This window comes from Lobosporangium transversale (assembly GCF_002105155.1).
Source record: "Lobosporangium transversale strain NRRL 3116 chromosome Unknown BCR41scaffold_6, whole genome shotgun sequence".
Classification (NCBI taxonomy): domain Eukaryota; kingdom Fungi; phylum Mortierellomycota; class Mortierellomycetes; order Mortierellales; family Mortierellaceae; genus Lobosporangium; species Lobosporangium transversale.
Genome location: NW_019028984.1, coordinates 1 through 20,350, shown reverse-complemented (window position 1 = coordinate 20,350; position 20,350 = coordinate 1). Strand labels below are relative to the sequence as shown.

At 40.8% G+C, this 20,350-nt stretch overlaps 6 protein-coding genes across 6 annotated transcripts; 4 read left to right on the top strand and 2 right to left on the bottom strand.

Annotated features, from left to right (window-relative positions):
- Window positions 1-57: 57 nt before the first annotated feature.
- BCR41DRAFT_300800 (Lon protease C-terminal proteolytic domain-domain-containing protein) lies at window positions 58-2,725 on the bottom strand (the record flags this gene model as incomplete). The annotated part of the gene is made up of 6 exons (XM_022020595.1): window positions 58-411; window positions 510-1,241; window positions 1,345-1,436; window positions 1,557-1,746; window positions 1,890-2,363; window positions 2,468-2,725. The coding sequence occupies 6 exons, from the start codon at window positions 2,723-2,725 to the stop codon at window positions 58-60; spliced, it is 2,100 nt and encodes a 699-aa protein (XP_021884320.1).
- Window positions 2,726-4,619: 1,894 nt separating this feature from the next.
- Window positions 4,620-5,641, top strand: BCR41DRAFT_384174 (beta-lactamase-like protein). Its single transcript, XM_022027537.1, has 2 exons — window positions 4,620-5,213; window positions 5,363-5,641. Exons 1-2 carry the CDS (start codon window positions 4,667-4,669, stop codon window positions 5,632-5,634), a joined length of 819 nt encoding a protein of 272 aa, XP_021884319.1. The 5' UTR covers window positions 4,620-4,666; the 3' UTR covers window positions 5,635-5,641.
- Window positions 5,642-7,875: 2,234 nt separating this feature from the next.
- Window positions 7,876-9,787, top strand: BCR41DRAFT_384173 (hypothetical protein). The gene is made up of 2 exons (XM_022027536.1): window positions 7,876-9,127; window positions 9,236-9,787. Exons 1-2 carry the CDS (start codon window positions 8,000-8,002, stop codon window positions 9,728-9,730), a joined length of 1,623 nt encoding a protein of 540 aa, XP_021884318.1. The 5' UTR covers window positions 7,876-7,999; the 3' UTR covers window positions 9,731-9,787.
- Window positions 9,788-10,073: 286 nt separating this feature from the next.
- Window positions 10,074-11,624, bottom strand: BCR41DRAFT_347526 (hypothetical protein). The gene is made up of 2 exons (XM_022023113.1): window positions 11,187-11,624; window positions 10,074-11,077 (listed from the first exon to the last, which is right to left on the bottom strand). Exons 1-2 carry the CDS (start codon window positions 11,533-11,535, stop codon window positions 10,110-10,112), a joined length of 1,317 nt encoding a protein of 438 aa, XP_021884317.1. The 5' UTR covers window positions 11,536-11,624; the 3' UTR covers window positions 10,074-10,109.
- Window positions 11,625-12,627: 1,003 nt separating this feature from the next.
- BCR41DRAFT_201216 (hypothetical protein) lies at window positions 12,628-13,965 on the top strand. Its single transcript, XM_022019885.1, has 3 exons — window positions 12,628-13,226; window positions 13,331-13,644; window positions 13,784-13,965. The coding sequence occupies exons 1-3, from the start codon at window positions 12,717-12,719 to the stop codon at window positions 13,815-13,817; spliced, it is 858 nt and encodes a 285-aa protein (XP_021884316.1). The 5' UTR covers window positions 12,628-12,716; the 3' UTR covers window positions 13,818-13,965.
- A 4,238-nt stretch (window positions 13,966-18,203) lies between these two features.
- BCR41DRAFT_393172 (hypothetical protein) lies at window positions 18,204-20,337 on the top strand (the record flags this gene model as incomplete). Its single annotated transcript, XM_022028529.1, has 3 exons — window positions 18,204-18,224; window positions 18,331-18,986; window positions 19,173-20,337. Coding segments are annotated over 3 exons (1,842 nt in total), but the record flags the coding sequence as incomplete, so codon positions are not given.
- Between the last annotated feature and the right edge of the window lie 13 nt (window positions 20,338-20,350).

Here is a 20,350-nt window from a genome sequence, read left to right as displayed (position 1 = left end):
TCTTTTTTAATTATATATTATCTTCAGACTAATTACAACACGCACAAGTGTGCAGGTCTACAATCGACTATCGATGCCAGCGCTTGCAACAGTTGGAGTATGGACAGTCGCCCTTCCCTCAAATGCCTCACGTAGAACATCCCAGATGGTTGAGGCATAACAAAATTCAATATCTTCGCGGACATTGGCTGGAACATCTGAAACCACGTCTTTCTGATTGCGAAGAGGCATGATTATCTTACGGACGCCAGCACGATGAGCAGCGATGACCTTCTCCTTGATACCGCCCACTGGCATGACGAGTCCCCGAAGTGTAAACTCGCCAGTCATGGCTGTTGTACTTGGTACAGTCTGATTCGAGAACATTGAAACCAACGCACAGACCATGGCGATACCCGCGGAAGGACCATCCTATAAATCAATCATTTTTGATCATTAGAGAATGTTTGTCAAGCAATTGTGCGCAAACAGTTTATAAACATCTGTACGTCTTTTTTTTTTTTTTTTACCTTTGGTGTGGCACCACTTGGCATATGAAGATGCACATCAGTCTTTTCCATCACATTTTGGCCTGGACTAGTTGTAAGTCCAATTTTATATCCTTGACTCTTAACCCAACTCAACGCAATTTGAGCGCTTTCCTTGATCACATCGCCCAGGCTGCCTGTAAGCTGCAGATTGCCCTTGCCTGGCATCTGTGTGACCTCAATAAATAAGATCCCGCCGCCTACACCATTATAGGCCATACCTGTAACAACTCCAGGCACTGCTGCTCTCGCTGTTACCTCGTTAATATACTTTTCTTGCCCTAAAATCACTTCTACATCCTGAATACCAATCAGTGGTTGGTACCCACTTGGGTTCTCGGGAATATCGGAAGAGGTAGCGGAGGCTGACGATTTTTCATATACTTCTGCATACTCGACAGCCTTGGCCCGAACGAGTGAACCAATCTCACGCTCTAATTGACGGACACCACTTTCACGTGTATAACCAGTAGCAACCTTGAGAAGAGCTTCTGGAGTAATTTGAATATTCGCTTCAGTAAGACCGTGCAGGCGGACTTGCTTAGGCAGCAGGTGGTTGGTAGCGATGGCTAATTTTTCTGCATAGGTGTAGCCGGGGATTGTAATCAATTCCATTCGATCCAAGAGGGGAGCAGGGATCGTGTCCAAAGAATTGGCTGTAGCAATAAAGAGGACTTTGGAGAGATCGAATGGAACATTCAGGTAGTGATCGGTCTTATAATCAACCCAAAAAAAAAAAAAAAAAAAAAAAGTTAGCACTATTAATTTTACCTATTAAAATGTCGTAAAGATCAGGGTTGAATCGTCGATTACTTACAAAGGTACTATTTTGTTCTGGATCAAGGACCTCCAGAAAAGCAGCAGAAGGGTCGCCATGATGACCTCTTGATCCGATCTTATCAATCTCATCTATAAGTAAAGATAGCGATGGTTAGTCTTTTGAGAAAGCGCACTCACAGTTTAATGCAAAATAGAAGCCATAATCCATACGAGTCCGTAGACTTTTTTTTTTTTTTTTTTTTTTTTTACCAAGAAGGAAAACAGGGTTGTTGACCTCGCACTTCTTTAATCCCTGAATAATGCGTCCGGGAAGTGCTCCAACGTATGTACGGCGGTGGCCACGGATCTCAGATTCATCCCAGACTCCGCCAAGCGAAATTCTGTGGAATTTCCTATCCAAGGCAGCAGCGATTGACCGACCAAGTGAGGTCTTTCCAACCTATCGAATCCCAAGGAGAAATCAAAATGTGGCAATATCAGGAGAGCATTCATGTAGACTTCATGGTGCCTTTTAGGAAGGAAAAAAAAAAAAAAAAAAAAAAAAAAAAAAAAGATAGGCCAGATACGCATTATAATACATACTCCAGGTGGACCAACAAGACAAAGAATAGGACCTCTAACATCGCCCTTCATCTGCTGCAATTTGGACACAGCTAAGTACTCCAGGATCCTACGCTTGACCTTTTCTAGGCCATAATGGTCATCGTTCAACTGCTTTCTCGCTCGTTCCACGTCTAATATATCCTCAGTTGACTTGGACCATGGCAAGTCCCCCAACCAGTCCAAATAATTCCTGATGACCGAATACTCGGATGACGCTGGCTGCATCTTCTTCAGTTTTTTCAACTCTCGATCTGCTGCCTTTTGTACCTCCGGCGGCAGGTTTGCTTCAGCCAGCCTGTTCTCGATGATAGCCAATTCGTCATCATCACCTGAATCTTTTTCGCCCAGTTCCTCCTTAATCGCAGCCAGCTGCTCGCGGAGGTAGAATTCACGCTGTTTTTTGTTAAGTTTACCTTCCACATTGTCATGGACTTTTTGTGAGATTTTCAAGACCTAAAATGCCATTTTCACCAACAATCAATCTTTTAGTTAGGAGATGGATAAAGGATTAATAATGAAATGGAGGCATAAAATTAAGGTTTTACGCTAGTACATACATGGATTTGCCTAGTCATCAACTCCACAGCCTTGGTGATACGTTCTTTCAAATCAACAGCATTCAAAATGGCTATCTTTTCTTCCATGGTGCTCTCGATAGTACTCATCAATAGATCGACAACCTGACCAGGAACGATATTAACGTTATCCAAGAACTTTTGTAACTGTGTCAAAATAGGTGTTGGTAATTTGAGCGATTGTAGTAACGCCACAAATTCGCGTGAGATCGATCTTAGGGTTACGATCAAGTCCTGCATCTCTTGATCTGTCTTATCAACAGCCTGATCTGGGAGAGGTGTCACATCTGCTTCATAGAATGGAGTATACGATGTAAGCTTATTCAGTCGGAGTCGAACCAAGCCTGTAGTGAAGTATTATAGAATATGGTAGGTAGACGGTTGCACAACATATTAACGGAAAAAAAAGGTCAGTCATCTTTCTTCTTTTCATTAAGGGCCAAGTAAAATCGGCGACCACGTTTAAGAATATTAGAGAAATTGTGTGTTTACCTTCAAGAACAACAACGAATCCCCCGCTTGATCTTTCCAGTCTGACAAGCCGAGCCGCACACCCCATCGGGTGGATGTCTATGGGATTTACGATGCCACCAGATCGTACTAGCTGCCCACTAGCTCCTTTGACTGCTGCAGAAGAAGGCTGCGTCGAGCTAATTCCCTGTGAGGATGACTTTGACCTTCTATGTCTGTCACTCTTTGTGTCACCCTTGTCTGACGGGACAGCGGATGCGGAGACGGCCCGGACAGGGAATGTACCGATTATGCATTTGCTTAATTCTCTACTGTCGAATGTACGGAGGATCTTCTCAAAAAGTGAGATGGAGTCTCTTTGCGAGATTTGCATTCGAGACACAACACCTGGCAGGAACACCTTGTCCTGGAGGGGCAGGACAGGGACAGTGCGAGGAATAGAAAAGGATGAGGGACTGATGCGAATCATTGTGATTTTTGTGTGCAAATGTATGGAATGTAAAGTGTAAACGTATATGTCTATGTTTGTAGTAATTTCTAGAAGCGTTTTTTTTTTTTATAAAAAAGGATGAAAAAGGCTGAGGAAGGAAAAAGAATAATTTAATGAATTTAATGAATTTAATGAATTGAGATTTCTGTGTAATGTGAACTACACTCCAGTCTCACTGTTTTGCAAAATGTGCAAAAAAGTGGATTTTATGTACGTTCTGTGATGCTCATTGGCTAGATTCACATTTAATTCAAAAATTTTTATTTTAAATTGGCTGGCAAAGGATGAGAGGAAAAAGACAAGCAAAAAAATCAGCCAATTGAATTGTGGTTTTAGAATAAATATTTTGAATTAAATGTGAATCTAGCCAATGAGTATCGCAGAACGTATATAAAATCCACTTTTTTGCACATTTTGAGACTTACATCGTGCATCATTGACATATACGGTGTGGTACGCAATTGGCCAATCGATGGCACTTCACGTGAACTAAGTCGTTTCAGAATAAGATCTGCACCACTCAATGAACAAAGCCATTTGAAAATGGTTGTTCATTTGACTAATCCATACAGGGACAAACACTCCGCCCGAATTTTTGACTAAAGGATGGATAGGAAGAAGCACAATATTTTTCTAATGTGTTTATTGAATATTTGTCGCACCTATCAGTTACTAAAGCATCATGCCCTTCTTGAAAAGACTTTCATTTGCAATTATCGAGATGAAGCTTGTAAAAACATTTTGATGATCGTTGTCGCAAGAAAAGTCATCTTGATGCATGGCATATTGGTTATAGTCTGGAACGAATCGTAAATCAAAGGAGAGGCAATAGTAGTTTTGAACTATAAATTGTCCGCTTCATTCTTTTGCAGCACAAGTTGAATGGCGCGGTCAATTTCTGGAAATTCGGTTCAAAGAGGTTTAGAGGTACAAATTTGAAAATCAAAGGTTTCGCTGTGTACGTACTGTACTTCAAGAAATCCTAACGAGATACGAGATAAAAGAGCATGCACATTACCGCAGCACATTAGAGGTTTGGTTAGTTGTGGGTAGAATAGACGCAATGACACAGTGGCCACAGACGTGTTGACGCCTTGCTCACAGTAAATTCATCTGTTGCTTTTTTTTTTTTTTTTTTTTTTTTTTTCTCTTCTTCCCTCATTTCATTTCATTCTTCACGTCTTAATTCATTTTCTTACATTCGCTCATTAACATTACACATGTACAACCTTCCTGACTTTGAACGCTTTGTCGAAGTCCGTCCTGGACTCTTTCGTTGCACCATTGTCTGGCCAATTGCGATAGGTGTTCAAGTTCCTGTCGCCACTTTTTTGATCCGAGGTGACCCTGTTGAACCAGGTTCTACCGACTCATCCCATGACTGGCTTTTAATCGACTCAGGCGCACCCATGCAAGCTCAAACACTTCTTACAGCGATTGAGCGTGTCCTCACACACGAAAAGGACAAACTCCGTTATATTTGTATTACACATGCTCATATCGACCATACAGGGGCTATACCGGCTTTGCTGGAAAAGTATCCAGAGGCCAAAGTCGTCATCCACAAAGATGAAAAACCGTACATTTGTGATGGGGTTAGTCTACGCACCTGTGCAGGTGATACTTGGTCATTCACATTGTTTAAACATTTTTCACATGAATCGCTCGTCAAGGTTTCCGAAGACAGAACCATCGCTCTTGGCGATGGAGATCAGTTTGAGTTTGATCATGTCCTCAAGCTTGTTGAGACCCGTGGGCATACTCCAGGTAAATAAAAAAAAAGAAAATACAGAAAGAATCGCAGACTCCATTACGAAAGCTTTATAATAACCTATGCAAAAAATCATCTTATTTTCTTCCTTTTCTGTCTCTCTTCTTTTATACGATGGGAAACGGGGATCATAATAATAAACCAGGCTCAGCTTCGTATATTCATATCCCCAGTCGTTCCATCATGGTTGGTGATGCCGTCATGAACATTGCCGCCTACCCTATGTTGTCTAAAATCCCTTGTGTATCAGGGCCCTTGGCCGTGTCGACAACTTGTTGGAGCGATGCATTGAGGTCTATTGATAAAATCTTGACGCTTAAGGACAAAATCGACACGGTCTTCCCTGCACATGACTATAATGTGGATGGTATTCACATCGACAAAGTCCATGAATTCCGCAAGTGCTCTAGTCTCTAATCTTTAGACAATATTACAAATAAAAAATAAATGTTTCATTGTTCATTTCTTTGGGTGAGATGAAAAGTTAAATATGATTAATTTCATGCTGAACAGGCTTATCTTGATGCTCATGAAAAAGTAAATGATCGCCGATGTTACGTTACAAGTCACATACCACGCGCACGCGGATATGGGTATATGTTTTAGCATGAAAAACCAACTGGAGATGAATTGACAATGCCTATCATTGATGTCATGTCATCCCATGTCATCCTAGCCATGTATTGAAGCTACAATTGATTTAATTTTCAAATGTCATTTATGTAAAATGACATAAAAAGTTTAATATTAGACAATGAATGCCTTCTATACCGCGAAAAGGTTTCTGTCATAATATCTTAATAGTGCTACTAGTATTACAATTACTGTTAATTACTTCATTTCAGTACTGCATACAAATATGCAGATCAAAGCCAAATCCAAAAAAAAAAAAAAAAAAATTGTAAAAACCCTCATGGAAAATTCACTCAACGGACAACGGGATTTAAATCACAAAAATATGAGCTAGAACATTAACGGAGAGCAAAGACCATGCTCTCGTTCCTTAAGAGTCCAGCAAAGTTTCACATGCTGTCATTAAAAATAAGAAAAAAGGTTTCATGGGGTCATTCAGGTCAGTGCTCTAGATTAAAGTTGTCTTTACTTATTATCGGAGATAGGTATACACATGAACTTAACTTCAACTTTATAAGTAAAGATTCTTAACTGTCTGCATCAACTTAAAGTAGGACTGAATTTTATTTATTTTTATGCCTGGCGTTTTACTGTTTCCTGCACAGTCCTAATATACTCAAAAGTACATAGTCCACGAGCATACCTGCACATTAAATGGAGCGACCGGTCGAGACCGAAGTCTATGTAGAACTGGCGCATGATTTGGCTAACGATCCTTCATGTCAGCGAAAGTTGAAGAGATCCCCTCCCTCAATTGGTTACGCCTGGTCATAAGAGCAAGTATTCGAAACAGTTTGTATGCTTTCCTACTTTCTTTATGTTTATACTCTAATTCTCCCCTCTCATATTTACCCAACAAAGTAGAAACTATTTTCTCTTGGTCGGTTAGAGATGAAACCCTATCAAATACAAAGAAGGTTTCATTATGTCTATGGAGGCTTTTCCCGCCTGATGCTTATTTTAACTCAGATCAAACGAAAAAAAGAAAAGAGTCAGCTGTATTGGCCTCTTTCCACTGTCTCAAGCTTTGGGGATGTAGAGACAATCCAGTCCAGTCTAAACAAACTAAGCATGATAAACAGGATCTTTGCATCGCAATCGATTAGACTGGTCTTGCAATCAGTATATATTTTGTGTTGAAGTTTTAGCTGTTTGATCTGGGCGTAATGTTGACGCGGGGATTTTACTGGGATCCACATATTAACCAATGATTAGTACAAGTGTTAATTACTGTCGTCCTCATCTCCTTTCTGTTTAAAATCTCGCGATTAATACATCTTTGAGTCGATACAGAAGGAACTCGGCATTATACCATGGATGGACGCAGCGCAGTAGAAAGAGAATGATAAAAACAACCCCACGCGGACATGTCCTTGCCTTATTCTTGATCTTAGTTCTATCCGAGGCTCGGCACGACCATTCTGGACTTTCTCGTACGCCTTAACGTGTATGGAGTATATCCATTGATGAGAACAAATCTGTGGCCAATGTCTCATTTCGCCTGCTGGTCAGAATGCGTTTGATTGGGTCCGCTTATCAGGTAAGACCGAAAGGATGTTCCGAAAATGCAATGCTCAACGTGTCAATCAGGTGGACTGTCAGCACTACCGTTCTACAAATGCAATCACAGGCTGTTGACTTGTTTTAGAATAAGGCGATCCAATCAAACCTAATCTCAAACTTTTTAATCGATTTGGCTAAACTCGTTCCACATATCTAAGGTTAAAATAAGTTTAGTTAAACATCATTTTCCTATTTTACTTATTCTCTATCAATAGTTGTTTCACATTGGCAAAATCGAGTTCTCTCTTTATTTGGTTCAGTTACCCTCCTGAACTCTTTGAAAGCATTACCTTAAACAAACGGCAGAAGTACCGCCTGGTAGCAGAAATTTTGATGATTGTTTCTTCATTGCTACGTTTGTATCACTACAGATCATAGAAGCACATGGAGTAATCAAAGCCTTGTTTAATATAAAAATATGAATTAGATGCTTGACTTCTTTCCTCATCTTGTTGTTTTTTATTCCATCAAATTGTCGCTCTTCATTCATTCATCCTTCCATTGCGCTTATACCAGAAGCAGCTCCCTCCCTTTATACTATTTTACTAGTTTTTATTTTCAACTTCATTGCCTTTTTTTATTCACAATGACAACTGCAATGTTCAAAACTGGGATGAATAGGTCTCTACTCAATAGAGACTTTTTCCAAGTGATCCTTGATCGCGCTTATGGCCCCAATAAAGCTCGACCTAAAGCTTGGTCTGAGCAAGAGCTAGATTCATCCGCTAGTATTCTGAGCAACATTAGTTCTGGAGATCAAGATCAAGACGACGAGATTGATGATTTTGATGTGGACAGGAGTAGTGACGCTCCCTCTTCTTTCTCAGCACAGTCAACAGCAGCAGAAGCAAAACATTCATGTCCAAGGGGTGATATGACGGGACATTTCCTCTACAAGATTGAATACAGCAGTATTACAAGCGATAGTAGCACACATTCATCCAATACACTTTTGCCAGATTGCCATAGTAACTTTTACCCTTCCATCAACCATTTACCATCACCACAGAGCCCCCTTCCCACCTCCACTGGCAGTCGCCTGGGGTCAGGACTACAGCCGGGATTGAAGCCGCTATTTTCCCCTGCAGCGAGGGAAGCTCGGGCTGCTGGCGAACTCTGGACTGTTATCAAGTCTAAGCCCATCGACACGGCCCTAATTGAATTAACCAATATCATGGCTCAATTACAGGGAGGTGAGGTTGCGGAGGAATATGACCTGGTAAAGGATCTGACCGGGTTCAGGAACAGCCACATCCGAGAAATCGAGCTTGCAGAACTGACATGGAAAGTTGGTGGTCCTATGGCCAGGATATCGACTAAAGTCTATAATGTCCTTCGGAACGATTCTCAGCAGTTATATGCGCTTTGCTTAGAGTACCTGGATCCCTCTCATGGAAACATCACGCATATGAACAGCACCGAACAAGCATTGGCGGTCTGGTCGCCTGAACATATTCATCTAGTTCTTCGCGATCTCGCCTCATTTCACGCTCAGTTTTTGGGTCAGGAGAACCGCCTTATGAATATGAGCTTCTTGGAGAACCCATCGCGTGCAATGATGAAGGTGTTGAGGCCCGCTTATGAGGCCATGGTCAAGGCTAACCATAGGAATGCCCCTGATCTTTTTAGTGAATTCTTGTCCCAAAATATGCTCGATTATCTTGGGCGTTCGAATGAATACTGGGGAATCCTTGAGAAAAGTCCGAGGACTTTGGTAGGTATTATGGTATTTTGTATTTGCTCTAATGGACCTTAGATGAGCTTTTTTTTTTTTTTTTTTTTTTTTCCTTCCTATTCACTAACGCATTATTTTTTTTTTTAGGTGCATGGCGACTTCAATACTCGCAACATCTGCCTTCGTCGCGAGCCAAGCACCGGTGCACAAGCCCTATGTGCCTACGATTGGGAGTTAGCCTGCTGTCATGTCCCACAACGAGACGTGGTCGAATTCCTCTCCTTTGTGCTCCCGCCAGGCTCGAACGATTGGTCGCATTACATTGAGTATCATCGACTAGCCCTTGAGGCCTCATATGAGATTCAGCAACGCTTGTGTCAACGGGAAAGGGACGTGAATGCACCTTCAGCTCCAATAGTTTCATCACCAATCCGTATTCCCTCATCGAAAGAATACCTTGAAGTTGCCAAGATTGCTCTTTTGGATTTTGCATCGCTCAGAATATCTATGTATGGTATCTCTAATTCTTTCAAGCAGGTGAATTGGCTTCCGCGGATTGTCCAATCACTGGAAGAGCAGATCAAGCGTTTTGGGCCTCCTCGTCGACACCAGAGTCGAATCCTTCGTGAATCTAAGCTTTGAAGGATAAACAGGATCAATAGCAAATCAATAGTCAAATAGGTTTAACAAATATCATAGTACCATAATTATATAAAATAAATCTACAAAAAAAAAAAAAAAAATAAGAAATAGAATATTTAACCATGTCCAAGGGAGAATAAACAAGCGGCTCATGAGGACTTTAACACCTTCTTTGCATTATAACAAAAAGTATAAAAAAAAATGAAAAATAAAATAAAATAAGAACTTGTACAAACATGACATGGAAACGCAAGTGAAAACCGCATTCATATTAGAAGATTATTTAATGATCACTTTTACATATTTGATTTCATGTCTATTTTTTTGTATATATTTATTTTATTTTTTAATAAAGATATTCATCTTTTTGTTGCATTCCTTAATCCTTGAGGATGGTCTCAATGACGAAACGGCGGTAAAAGTAGGTACGGTCTTTTCCAGTCGCTGCTTCTGATAGCTCGACCTCAGAACGAATCAGATCCTTTAACTCCTCTGGCCTCTCACGGGGTACGAACAAGTTCCAGTAACAGATCCTGGCATCTTTATTACCCTTCCTGTGTATTGCTTTTAAGAATGACTTGAATAAATCTTCATCCATCCATTCAAAGATATCCGAGAGATTGTATCCGTCGAAGAACCCACTCTCCTCAGACCCTAAATACTTGAGTACGTCTGCACGGACCAGCGCCACCCGGTCAATCCTGGATCGAATGATTTTATAGTTCTCTTTGACCAAATAATCCGGCAGGCTATTCCGGCCGCTCTGCTGACCTGTAAACACATATTCCGCGTAAAAGTTGTCCCAGATTGGAATATTGCGTACTCCGTTACTGATCTTGCTCAATAAAAATGCTCCGACATCCAGCTGGACATGTTCAAAAAATTTGGGATCGCGACCGAGATGACCCAACGACATCTGACCAAAGAACAATCGGACTCCTGCTCTCCAGATCCAAGTGTCCCAGACCGAATCATAGAACTTGATTTGCTTCGTTTGGTCTTTACTAGAAAGTAGCTTCTGAGTGGCAGATTGATAATGTGCCAACGGCAAAATATAATGGCGGTACATGTTGAAGAACTTCTCAAGTCGACCCACATGAATAATCTTTTGACGGATAAGATCCAAGTTCTCGTCCCAATAGACTCTGTATTCTTCATTTGTCAATGCCGCTCGAACTTTGTTTTGATAAAGAGCCACACGGCTATCGGGGCCAATATCAGGGTGCAGAATATGCCCATCGGCGTCCGAAAACTCAAACCCGAGGAGCTGTGTGAATTCTTCATACTCGAGCGTCTTATAGGCTGCGACCTTTAGCGCACATAATGCAAGCTGAGCAGGACTAAAATCTATTTAGTGCCATTTTGGGACATGAACAATAATGACAAGAAGCGATGGTCAATAACTTAGTATACCGTAACCAATACAAATACGGGCCGCATTTTTTCTTTGGCCCACCAATAGCGACGACCTCACGAGGGTCGTCTAGGAGAAGCGCAAAGGCATTATCGCCAGCGGAAGCGATGCTCAGCACACGGCTCTGAGGCTTAAGACGGAGCCCTTGGCGTAGAAGGCGGGTATCTTCCCAAACTTGAGAATATCGGATCTTGGAAAAATCAACTGTAGCTTCGACTGTAGCGTCCTTACTGGACTGGGCAGGCTTACGCCCCAGAAAATGGTGATAAAGTTGAATAAGGGAAGAGAGGAGGCGGATATGGGGAGGAAGTCCTGTTGCTGGAGATGACATGGAAGTGGCTGATGCAATGGTGACAGCATCATTTGCTGTTTCCGTGGTTTTTGGTGCCATTTTTATAGTTTGCGTGTTTGATGTATTTCCCTTGCCTCAGGATATGTCTTGGTTATTTGACTTGACGACTAAGGTCAGAGAGAATGAAATAAAAAAGATACTGATTGCAAAAAAAGAGGGAAATTCTGCCCTTTTTAACAGAAGATCTTTATTCAAAAAAAGGAGTCCCCCAAATACAGTAGAATAAAACAATTTTCGTCCTATGCATCCCCTTTGTTGTCGTTATATTTCTATCTGCTCTGTTTTCCGTCCATCACATGCATTTTCGTATCAGTTATCAATAAAGCTCTTATCGCCGCTGGGAAAGATCGTGAAGCCATGAATAAAAAAAAGGAATGTCGGGACGTTAACCCGCGAGTGAATTAAGGTCATGACGTATTATGCCATAGGCCTCTCTTTTTACTTGTCGTTGGTCATTAGATGGCCGACAATTCAGTTCAGAAACTTTCACGAGCAAAGTGCTCATTTAAGTTAAATGAAGAGACTATTTGTTTGTTTTTGTTTTTGTATTTTAAGAAACTGTTGGTGCACGATCTTTAATTTTATTGTGTTGAAATAAAGTGTGAATGAATACAAATCTTATTAAGAAAATTCTAAGCAGTTACTATTAGTTATAATGCTCAAAAAGCAAATAATTGAATTGAAATTAAAAAAGGGTTACATTCGTAAACAGCTGGGGTATTTGTTCAGGTTTGTATGAACAAAAGTGAGGTAAAGTAAGAGATAGGGCAATTACCGAATCATACACCAAGCTGACTCAATTAAGATGGCGTGAGTATGAAAAAACTTTTAGGCAGCGCAGATATATCGCCATCTCTTGCATATCCGTTATGTATTTTTTTTTCCCGCTTTTTCTCTATTTCCCTTTTTCTTTCTAAATTTGCCTGTCCAACAAAATAATTCAATCTCGTTATATTATGGTTTCTACTTTATTTATGAGCTTATGGCCATACGCACATTTGTACTTTATCAACGAATTACTGTTGCCAATATTATATTTTGAAGAATCTCACGCAAAAAAAAAAAAGCTCAAAACGGCAGAGCATAATTTTGACACTCGTCATATTACAAGTTAACGGCCTTTAGCATCATTCATTTTAAATTTTCAACCAGTTTTCCTTTTCTTGAAACGCTTCTCTGCTCTTTTTATCCATACAGCATTTAACAACGCATTATCCACTATGCTGTCGAACCTTGGGACCTCCACCACCCACAAAAAGAAACAAGGGCGTATCATCACTCCATTGCCCATGACAGCGTTCTATAACAAACAGTATTTCATCTCCCAGTTCACATCGCTTCACCATGACAGTACACAACCAGCCCTGATACACCAACTCTTGGCATCAGGGCTCCAGAATACTCATTCAGAGTTCTGGATCCTTTACGATGATGATACTCATCAACCTATCGCATGCGTTGGTGCCAACACCGTGATGTCGGACCCATCTATGGGGTATGTGGGGCTCTTTGAGGCTAAAACAGAGGAAGCTGGGGTCGCCGTCCTGAACGCTGCGATAGAGTGGCTGAGGCATGGAGGCCTTCAACAATTCAAGCCCGTTCGACAGATCCTTGGACCAGTCAACATGACCACCTGGTTACAGTACCGTCTTCGAATTGATACAGAGCCTCAACCATCCATGTCTTTCGAGCCTAGGCACCCTCATTTCTACGATACTTGCTTTTCCAAGGTGCTTATTTTTGTATTGGTAGCAAAAAAATATTTCGAAGGAAAGGATGTTCTCTTCCTTGTTAATAAACATGAATGATTGATTTGGTTTCTTTTTTTTATTAGGCCGGATTTGTCAAAGCGATGGACTACTATTCAACATTCTTTCATATTGATGATCTTCTGGAGGGCTATCAAGCTTACACACACGGGGTTTCTCTCGAGAGTGTAGGCCTTATTCTGCAGCCCTGGAATACCCTCGACTTCCAAGCCTCACTCAATCCAGAAAAGCATCCTGAACTAAGCTCAACGCCTCAAGATGATGTAGCCAAGCGTCTTTATGATCTCTCGATCGGAATGTTCCGAGGCAAAGAGTTCTTTGATGAGGGCTTTACACGTAGTAACCACCGTCAGGTCGTTCTCAACGATATGGTTTCAAGGCAAGAAGTTGATAATGCTTCGCTGATAGATCTGTCTGCGTTTGTGGTTGATAAGAGGACGGGCGAAGATACTGGCTATGTGGCCTGTTGGGTTGAAAATCATGATACACTAGTGATTAAAACCCTAGGAGTCTTACAGAAGTATAGAAAGACAAAGGCCTTTGCGGTCATGATCCGAGAGGTTGCACGGCGAGCCAAGGACTATTGGGGCTGTACCAAGGTTGTCTGCGCTCTCGTGAACGAGAACACGGCTTGTATTTCTGAGAAAGCTGCAGGCGGGAGAGGCATACGCCATATCTATCGACTCTATATGCACCAGTCAACGCCAGTAGCGGCTGTACTGGCTAATCCAGTAAAACAAGGGCGACAAGAAGGACAGGCTATAGAACCAGCGTTAAGTAGGCAGCACCAGCCCTTACTCTACAACAGAAACTCTGAACAGGGACCCAAAGCCCGACTATAGTAGATATGAAAAGAGGGAAAAAAAGAACGATAACAAAACCATTATGCCACCATATTCAGCAAGTTAAAGACCTACGATACAACAACACAGCAACTTTTATTTACGGTTTGTGGAACTCTGTATCCTCATTCGACCGCTCATTTTTACGACATTCAGCCCTTAATAACGCACATAATAATGAAATCTACTATGTCATTTAACCATTAAGAATAAATCTTGTACCTTATTAGCTTCGACGTTCAAACTTTGATTTGCAAACGACACAATATAAAAATGGAGCTGAGGAGCAATATCAATCGAACAAAACCATTCCATTTTTTTGTGTAAATGTTTATTGCATAAAAAGGGACTTGCGCAGGTGAAGTGTTTCCATGCATCTTTGTTTGCAAGGCGAGCAATTTGCCCTCCTTCACAGCTTGCCCACATTGACTTTTTTATCACTTTTTTTATTTGCTTCAGCCTGGGGCTGTAAGTCAGAAAGAAATCTATTGTTCGTGTTATTACACGCAACAAATACCCAGTATATGCACTAATGAAAAGGAAAAAAAGCATTTTGAGTATGCCCTGGCATGTACCTAATGAGGATTAGACGTGCTCGTACCCACGCCTCAGAAAGAAATCATGGATGCACTAGATTCTAGAAAAATAGTTAAAAGCGCAACCATCTTGAGCTTTTTAATGAGCAAAGGTATCCTTCGATGTGACAGATAACACAGATAAATATTCATTACACAACTGACGTGGCATCACCTTGTCCTTCATCCTTTCTCGCATCCTTATGTTTTTTATAGATACTATTGTTTAGTTTTTTTATTAATGAAACATCTGCGTGTATTAGATAACAGAGCATATAGGATACTATTCCTCTATCAAGGAAGTTCATTCTTTCCTTCCACCTAATAGTGATCGTACCAGGTTATCTAGAAGCATTTATAATACTATGTTCCATACATGTTCCATTAGTCTTCCATATCTAGAAGGAATTAAGAAAAAAGGACGAAAACCCTCAAGAGCTGCATGCTTTAGCTAACCAGCATTAACAAATAGCCTGTTTTATATGAAGAATATACGAGCCGATGATATAGAGAGGCTGTTTTACGAGGGTAGCAATCATCTTTAAACAGAGAAGGCCATACCCCTAGCTCGCGATTACGCTATGCAAAGAATATTTGGGACATTGCGAGGAAAGCGAATGCTAGTTATCAGACTGAAGACACTCATGAGTGCAGGAAGCGCTACAGTAGTGCGCACGCAGCGCTTCATCGCCCAGGCACCTTTATTTCACCTAAAAGCCAGATAAGTATATAATAGTAGTCAGCCCATCTTTATATTATCCTAGCAGCCTAGGCGCATCAGAACTCAAAAAAAAAAAAAAAAAAAAAAAAGATGGATTTAGATATACACTCAAATATTTGCTCGTGAAACTGCCTCCCTATTGGCGTGCGTCTTGGCTGAATAATGAATAGGTTGTAGAAACTAGCAAGCTACCATACTGGCCAAACCTAAGCTGTGAATATGCTGCCTGACCATGTATTAGTACTGTCAAAAAGAAAACAAAAAAAAGAAAAAAAAAAAAAGCTTGACAGGAAGCCCTTCTAGCGCCACCAAAGCGGAGCCCTAGCTAACCCAACTCACTTTATTAAAAAAAAAAAAAAAAAGACTAATGACGCGTGCGTTTTCCCGGTGATTATATTTTTTTTCTAATGCTTTCTCAGCCTCGTCCAATATGCAAAGCGTCGGTAGGTTAGAAAAAGGAAATATGCATCATGAGATGCTGTTTGGTTTTTCCAAATATGTACTTTTACGTTACCTTAACTTTTGGGGTATACATCACCAATGTATATATGTAGTAGAGTGGCGTCAAGGTTTGTAGGTGTTTCGGTAAAGAATTATTTTGGTGCTTCCAGTCGTATGGACATTCCGTAAAAATAAATGAACACGCGCATTTGAATGAACACTCACATGCATGCTATGCAAGGACACAATGGCGAGAAATGAATCTGTTCGTCCCTATTCATGGATATCGGAGGAACGGAAAACATTCCTCCTCGTTCATCACAATGGACCTTGAAAGATGCCTCAGTCTCTTGCCTCCATGTGGATTTCATTTCGGAAGGTTGACCATAAACTCTGCAAAAAAGCGAAGTGAGCTTATGTACATCTTTGTAGGGTCATGCGAAATCAGATTGACCTGTAGAGAGTCATTCAACTAAAGGTGTCGAGAGAGGAACATGCAGTATAGTTTCTTACGCTCATGTCATTTTGTTTCTACCTCTTCCTCGACTCTGCGCAGCCGTCAAAAAATGGCAACAATGGCATTGGGATGACTTGTTCGTTTAAAAAGGACGAATTATGTTTCCGTTTATTATTTACCTTGAATCAAATGATGCCTTCCATTATAAATAAATGATGCCATAATCCTTTGAAATAAATCAATATGTTTGTCGCTAAAAAAAGAGAGAAAGGCAACTAGAATAAGTATGATTATAGTATGAAGCCTCTACCTCACCATAAGGTTATCATTTACTTTGATTGTTGTCTCTACGTAGTCCTTTTGTCACATCAGTAACAGAAAATAAAGAACATAATACGTCTATCATTATTCATTAAATATATAATAGCGAAGAATACGGCTCCAAAAAAATAAAATAGAGCACCGTGGTTGAGCTTATGTTTTCTGACATGTTGTTACGCAATATCGGTCTTTTCTTTTTATTTATAATAATTATGATATTATTTACTTGATTTAAGTAACACTAAGTAATAGCGTTACAGTTTACCGCCAAGGGCAGGCTGGAATAGTAAGGATAATTATAAAGAAAAATATATCAGCCATTATCGGAGGAAAGATACGTAACATTGTAAACCAGCTCCTACTGCCCATACACATATACATATTTCTTGTAGTTTTGCCGTGGTTTGTTTAAAAACTAAGGTTTTTTGGTATATCATCCATGAAGCCCGGGGCTAGACAGGCCATGTTTCCTTCCTGTGACAAGATGCGAATCATTTATCCTGCACAGCGCCGACAGAACAAACACAAACAAAAAAAAAATTGAGAGCCTTCGCTCAAGAGAATCCAGTCATACTGTTCTTTTGCGAAGTAGAGTCTACAACAGCCATTAGGCTTCGTTGGTAGATAAGCGTGCTGGCTTTTTGTGAAGAGAGGCAGAAAAAAGTGAGACTCCCGCTCCACCACTGCTATTGTTTACTTCCGAGTAAGACTTGAACGACGTATAACGAAATGTTTTTCCGCGCTCTTCTACTCTCACTGTAATGTCACTCAACTATAAACGCTCTCAGCTGCATAAATGACAAGCTTAGGATCTTTTCTATTATTGGTCTTCAAAACACGGAGCGTAGTAGCCAATGAAAAAACTTTTAAATTGAAACTGTAAAAGCCTTATCTGATATTTCTACTTCAATTTGAGATGAGAATACTTGTAAAAGCAATGACCTGACTGTCCGCTCATTTATGTCTAGTGTGAAGGTGACAAATGCATGGTCCTCGTGTTTATCATTAGAACATTTTCAAAGTCCTCTGTTGATTCCATGTTGTGAGCTCTGTGCTCTTTCCGACGTCTGTGTGTGCATTTCTATTGCCAAAAACGACTTAGCGTATAATTTGACGCATAAAAATTCAGCCCGGACCCTTGTTAAACTATACAGGGACCAAAATGCTCACATTCAAATGCTTAATTTATTTTCTTTGTACACGGCGCAATTTATTCCGCAACAAACAAACAAATAAAGTTAAAATTTGACAGTTGTGTTATTGTTGATAAATATTGTTAAGTGGATGAACTTAAGTAACAATGTGGTATACCTATTTAAGGTATACTGTTAAACTTAATTTAATGAAACTATGTCTGCACGAAGAAAACAACATGACATTAAATGATTTTTTTTAATACTCTTTCTTGGACATGTTTCTTTCTCTTCTCTTCCCTTTCTTCTTGATTTTGTACTTTTTTCTTTTCTATTGTTCTACTTCTTACTTCCCTGTGTTCCCCCTTATTTACTTTCTCTGTTTATTATCTATATTTCTATATCTCTAATAATTACTCCTGTCTGTCTGCCTCCATACCATCCCACCATGAGTCCCGCAATTATCGAAGTAAGGATATTGGGCCCTGTGAGGCCCCTTTAAAGCACTAGTCTGATAGCAGAAGATTGCTAATCCTTACTAATGGCCCTTCTTCCATTTGATAACCAACAAACAGAAAAATAATCTCCGTGTTCAGGCTCCCCCTTTTTCCAGCTCAGAAGCCGATAAAGCCAGCGCTAAGAATATTGCCATCTCACAGCTCCACGACTTCCTTTCAGGAGGACTTCCAGATATCTTTCGGTGGAGCCTAAGCCGCCCACCGACTACAGAGGAGCTTAACGGTAATTTATGCAGTCTCTTCAATGCCATGTTTGTTCATTTCCGAAAGACTTTGCCAGAAAGTGAGCCTTCGCCCGACTGTTTCATTTTCACGGAGCCTGGGAAGCCCAGTGTGACATTTGACGACCTCTGCAGTCGAATTAGTCATTTTACTCAAATTTTGGCCCAGGGAGGACCATTCAAGGGCAAAAACAGTGGCAGTAACAGTGCGTCGAGGCCATTGAGTAAAGGCGACAAAGTCTTAATCCTCTCTTCTCTTGGAGTCGATTTCTTTGTGGGTTCAATCGCCTGCTTGTCTCTTGGGGCAACTCTGGTCTTGTTAGATCCATTCATGGAAAGAGCAAAGATGAATATCTGTATCGAATCCGTCCTACCTATTACACACATCGTCACCAATATGAAGCTAACAGCGTTCAAGAAGTGGGTACTTTCAAGAGCCGTGCCCTCGCTCAAAAAAATACAAAATATTGTAGAAATTCCTACCAACGTTGAGTACGTATATCATTATTATTATTATTATTATTATTATTATTATTATTATTATTATTATTATTATTATTATTATTATTATTATTTTATTTTTTTATTTTTTTACTTTTTTATTTTTAAATAATATATTAAATGAGGGATAAATGATATTGACATGCAACAATTATTTTTTGTTTAAAACAAAATTAGCAAGAGAGATTTAGCCGCTGCACCAAAGTCTATTCCTATCATATCTGTCCCTGGAGAGACTACCGCGTTGCTCTCTTTCACTACAGGGTCGACAGGCAACCCTAAACCCATCCGACGGTCTCATGACTATCTCCGCGCTCAGACCATTGCAGTCTTCTGTCAAAAGGAAATCAAGGCCACAGCAGCAGGGTCCCTCACTGCTATCCCAGCCAAGCAATCGAGTGGCTCTGTAGCAACAAGCTCAATATCGACGCAGACTGCGCTTGCGTCTGCACACAAACCTGTCAAGGCAGTGACAAACCTACCTGTATTTATTTTCGGTCAGATCATGCTTGGTTATACAACATTAATTCCTGACAACTTCAATCCTGCGGGGATCAATCCTGGCCCTTTGCTCCAAGCTATGATCCGTCACAATATTCAAGTTGCTTTTGGCTCGCCAGCTTTCTTCATCCGCATACTAGAGCATTTGGAGCAGACTGGTGGCGTAGACCAGCATGGCAAGTTCTTAACTCCACTACCTGTTCGGGTCCTCTGTCTTGGAGGCGCACCTGTCTTCTCCTCGGAGTTGGATATCATGCGCAGAGGTATCAAAGGGTCTGCCTTCATCTTTTATGGCTCTAGCGAAGCTGAGCCAATTTCCAAGATCCGCGTTGAAGAACGAATCCTTTTAGAATCTAGCCCCACTAATACTAAGGCCTTATCCTTCTCACAAAAAATCAAGGATTCCTACAACATATCAAGTTTTGAAACGTCTTCTATCTCTGGTTCAGACTCAGGCTTCGAAGGGGGGAATGCTAATGCCATCTGTGTGGGCCATGTTGACCTTGATGGTGGGTTCTCTCATACCGCCATTGCTTGCCTCGATGGTGAGGAGGTTGATGGACGACAGTTTCTGGAGCTCGGTCATATCGGAGAAATAGTTGTCTCTGGCCCTCATGTCCATATCACTACCACTTCGGACAACAATCGCATCATTCATGAGCTCCCTTCAGAAGCCAATGGAGGCAAGGATATGATTTGGCTTCGAACTGGTGACTGCGGCTACTTAGATGAGGCTCATCGACTATGGTTAGTTGGGAGAGCATCATGGGTCGTGAAGGAGAATCGGGACGAGGGCGGCCTGCACTCATTTCGCTATTGGCCCATTTCCATTGAGCGTTCCGTTCTCGAGACTT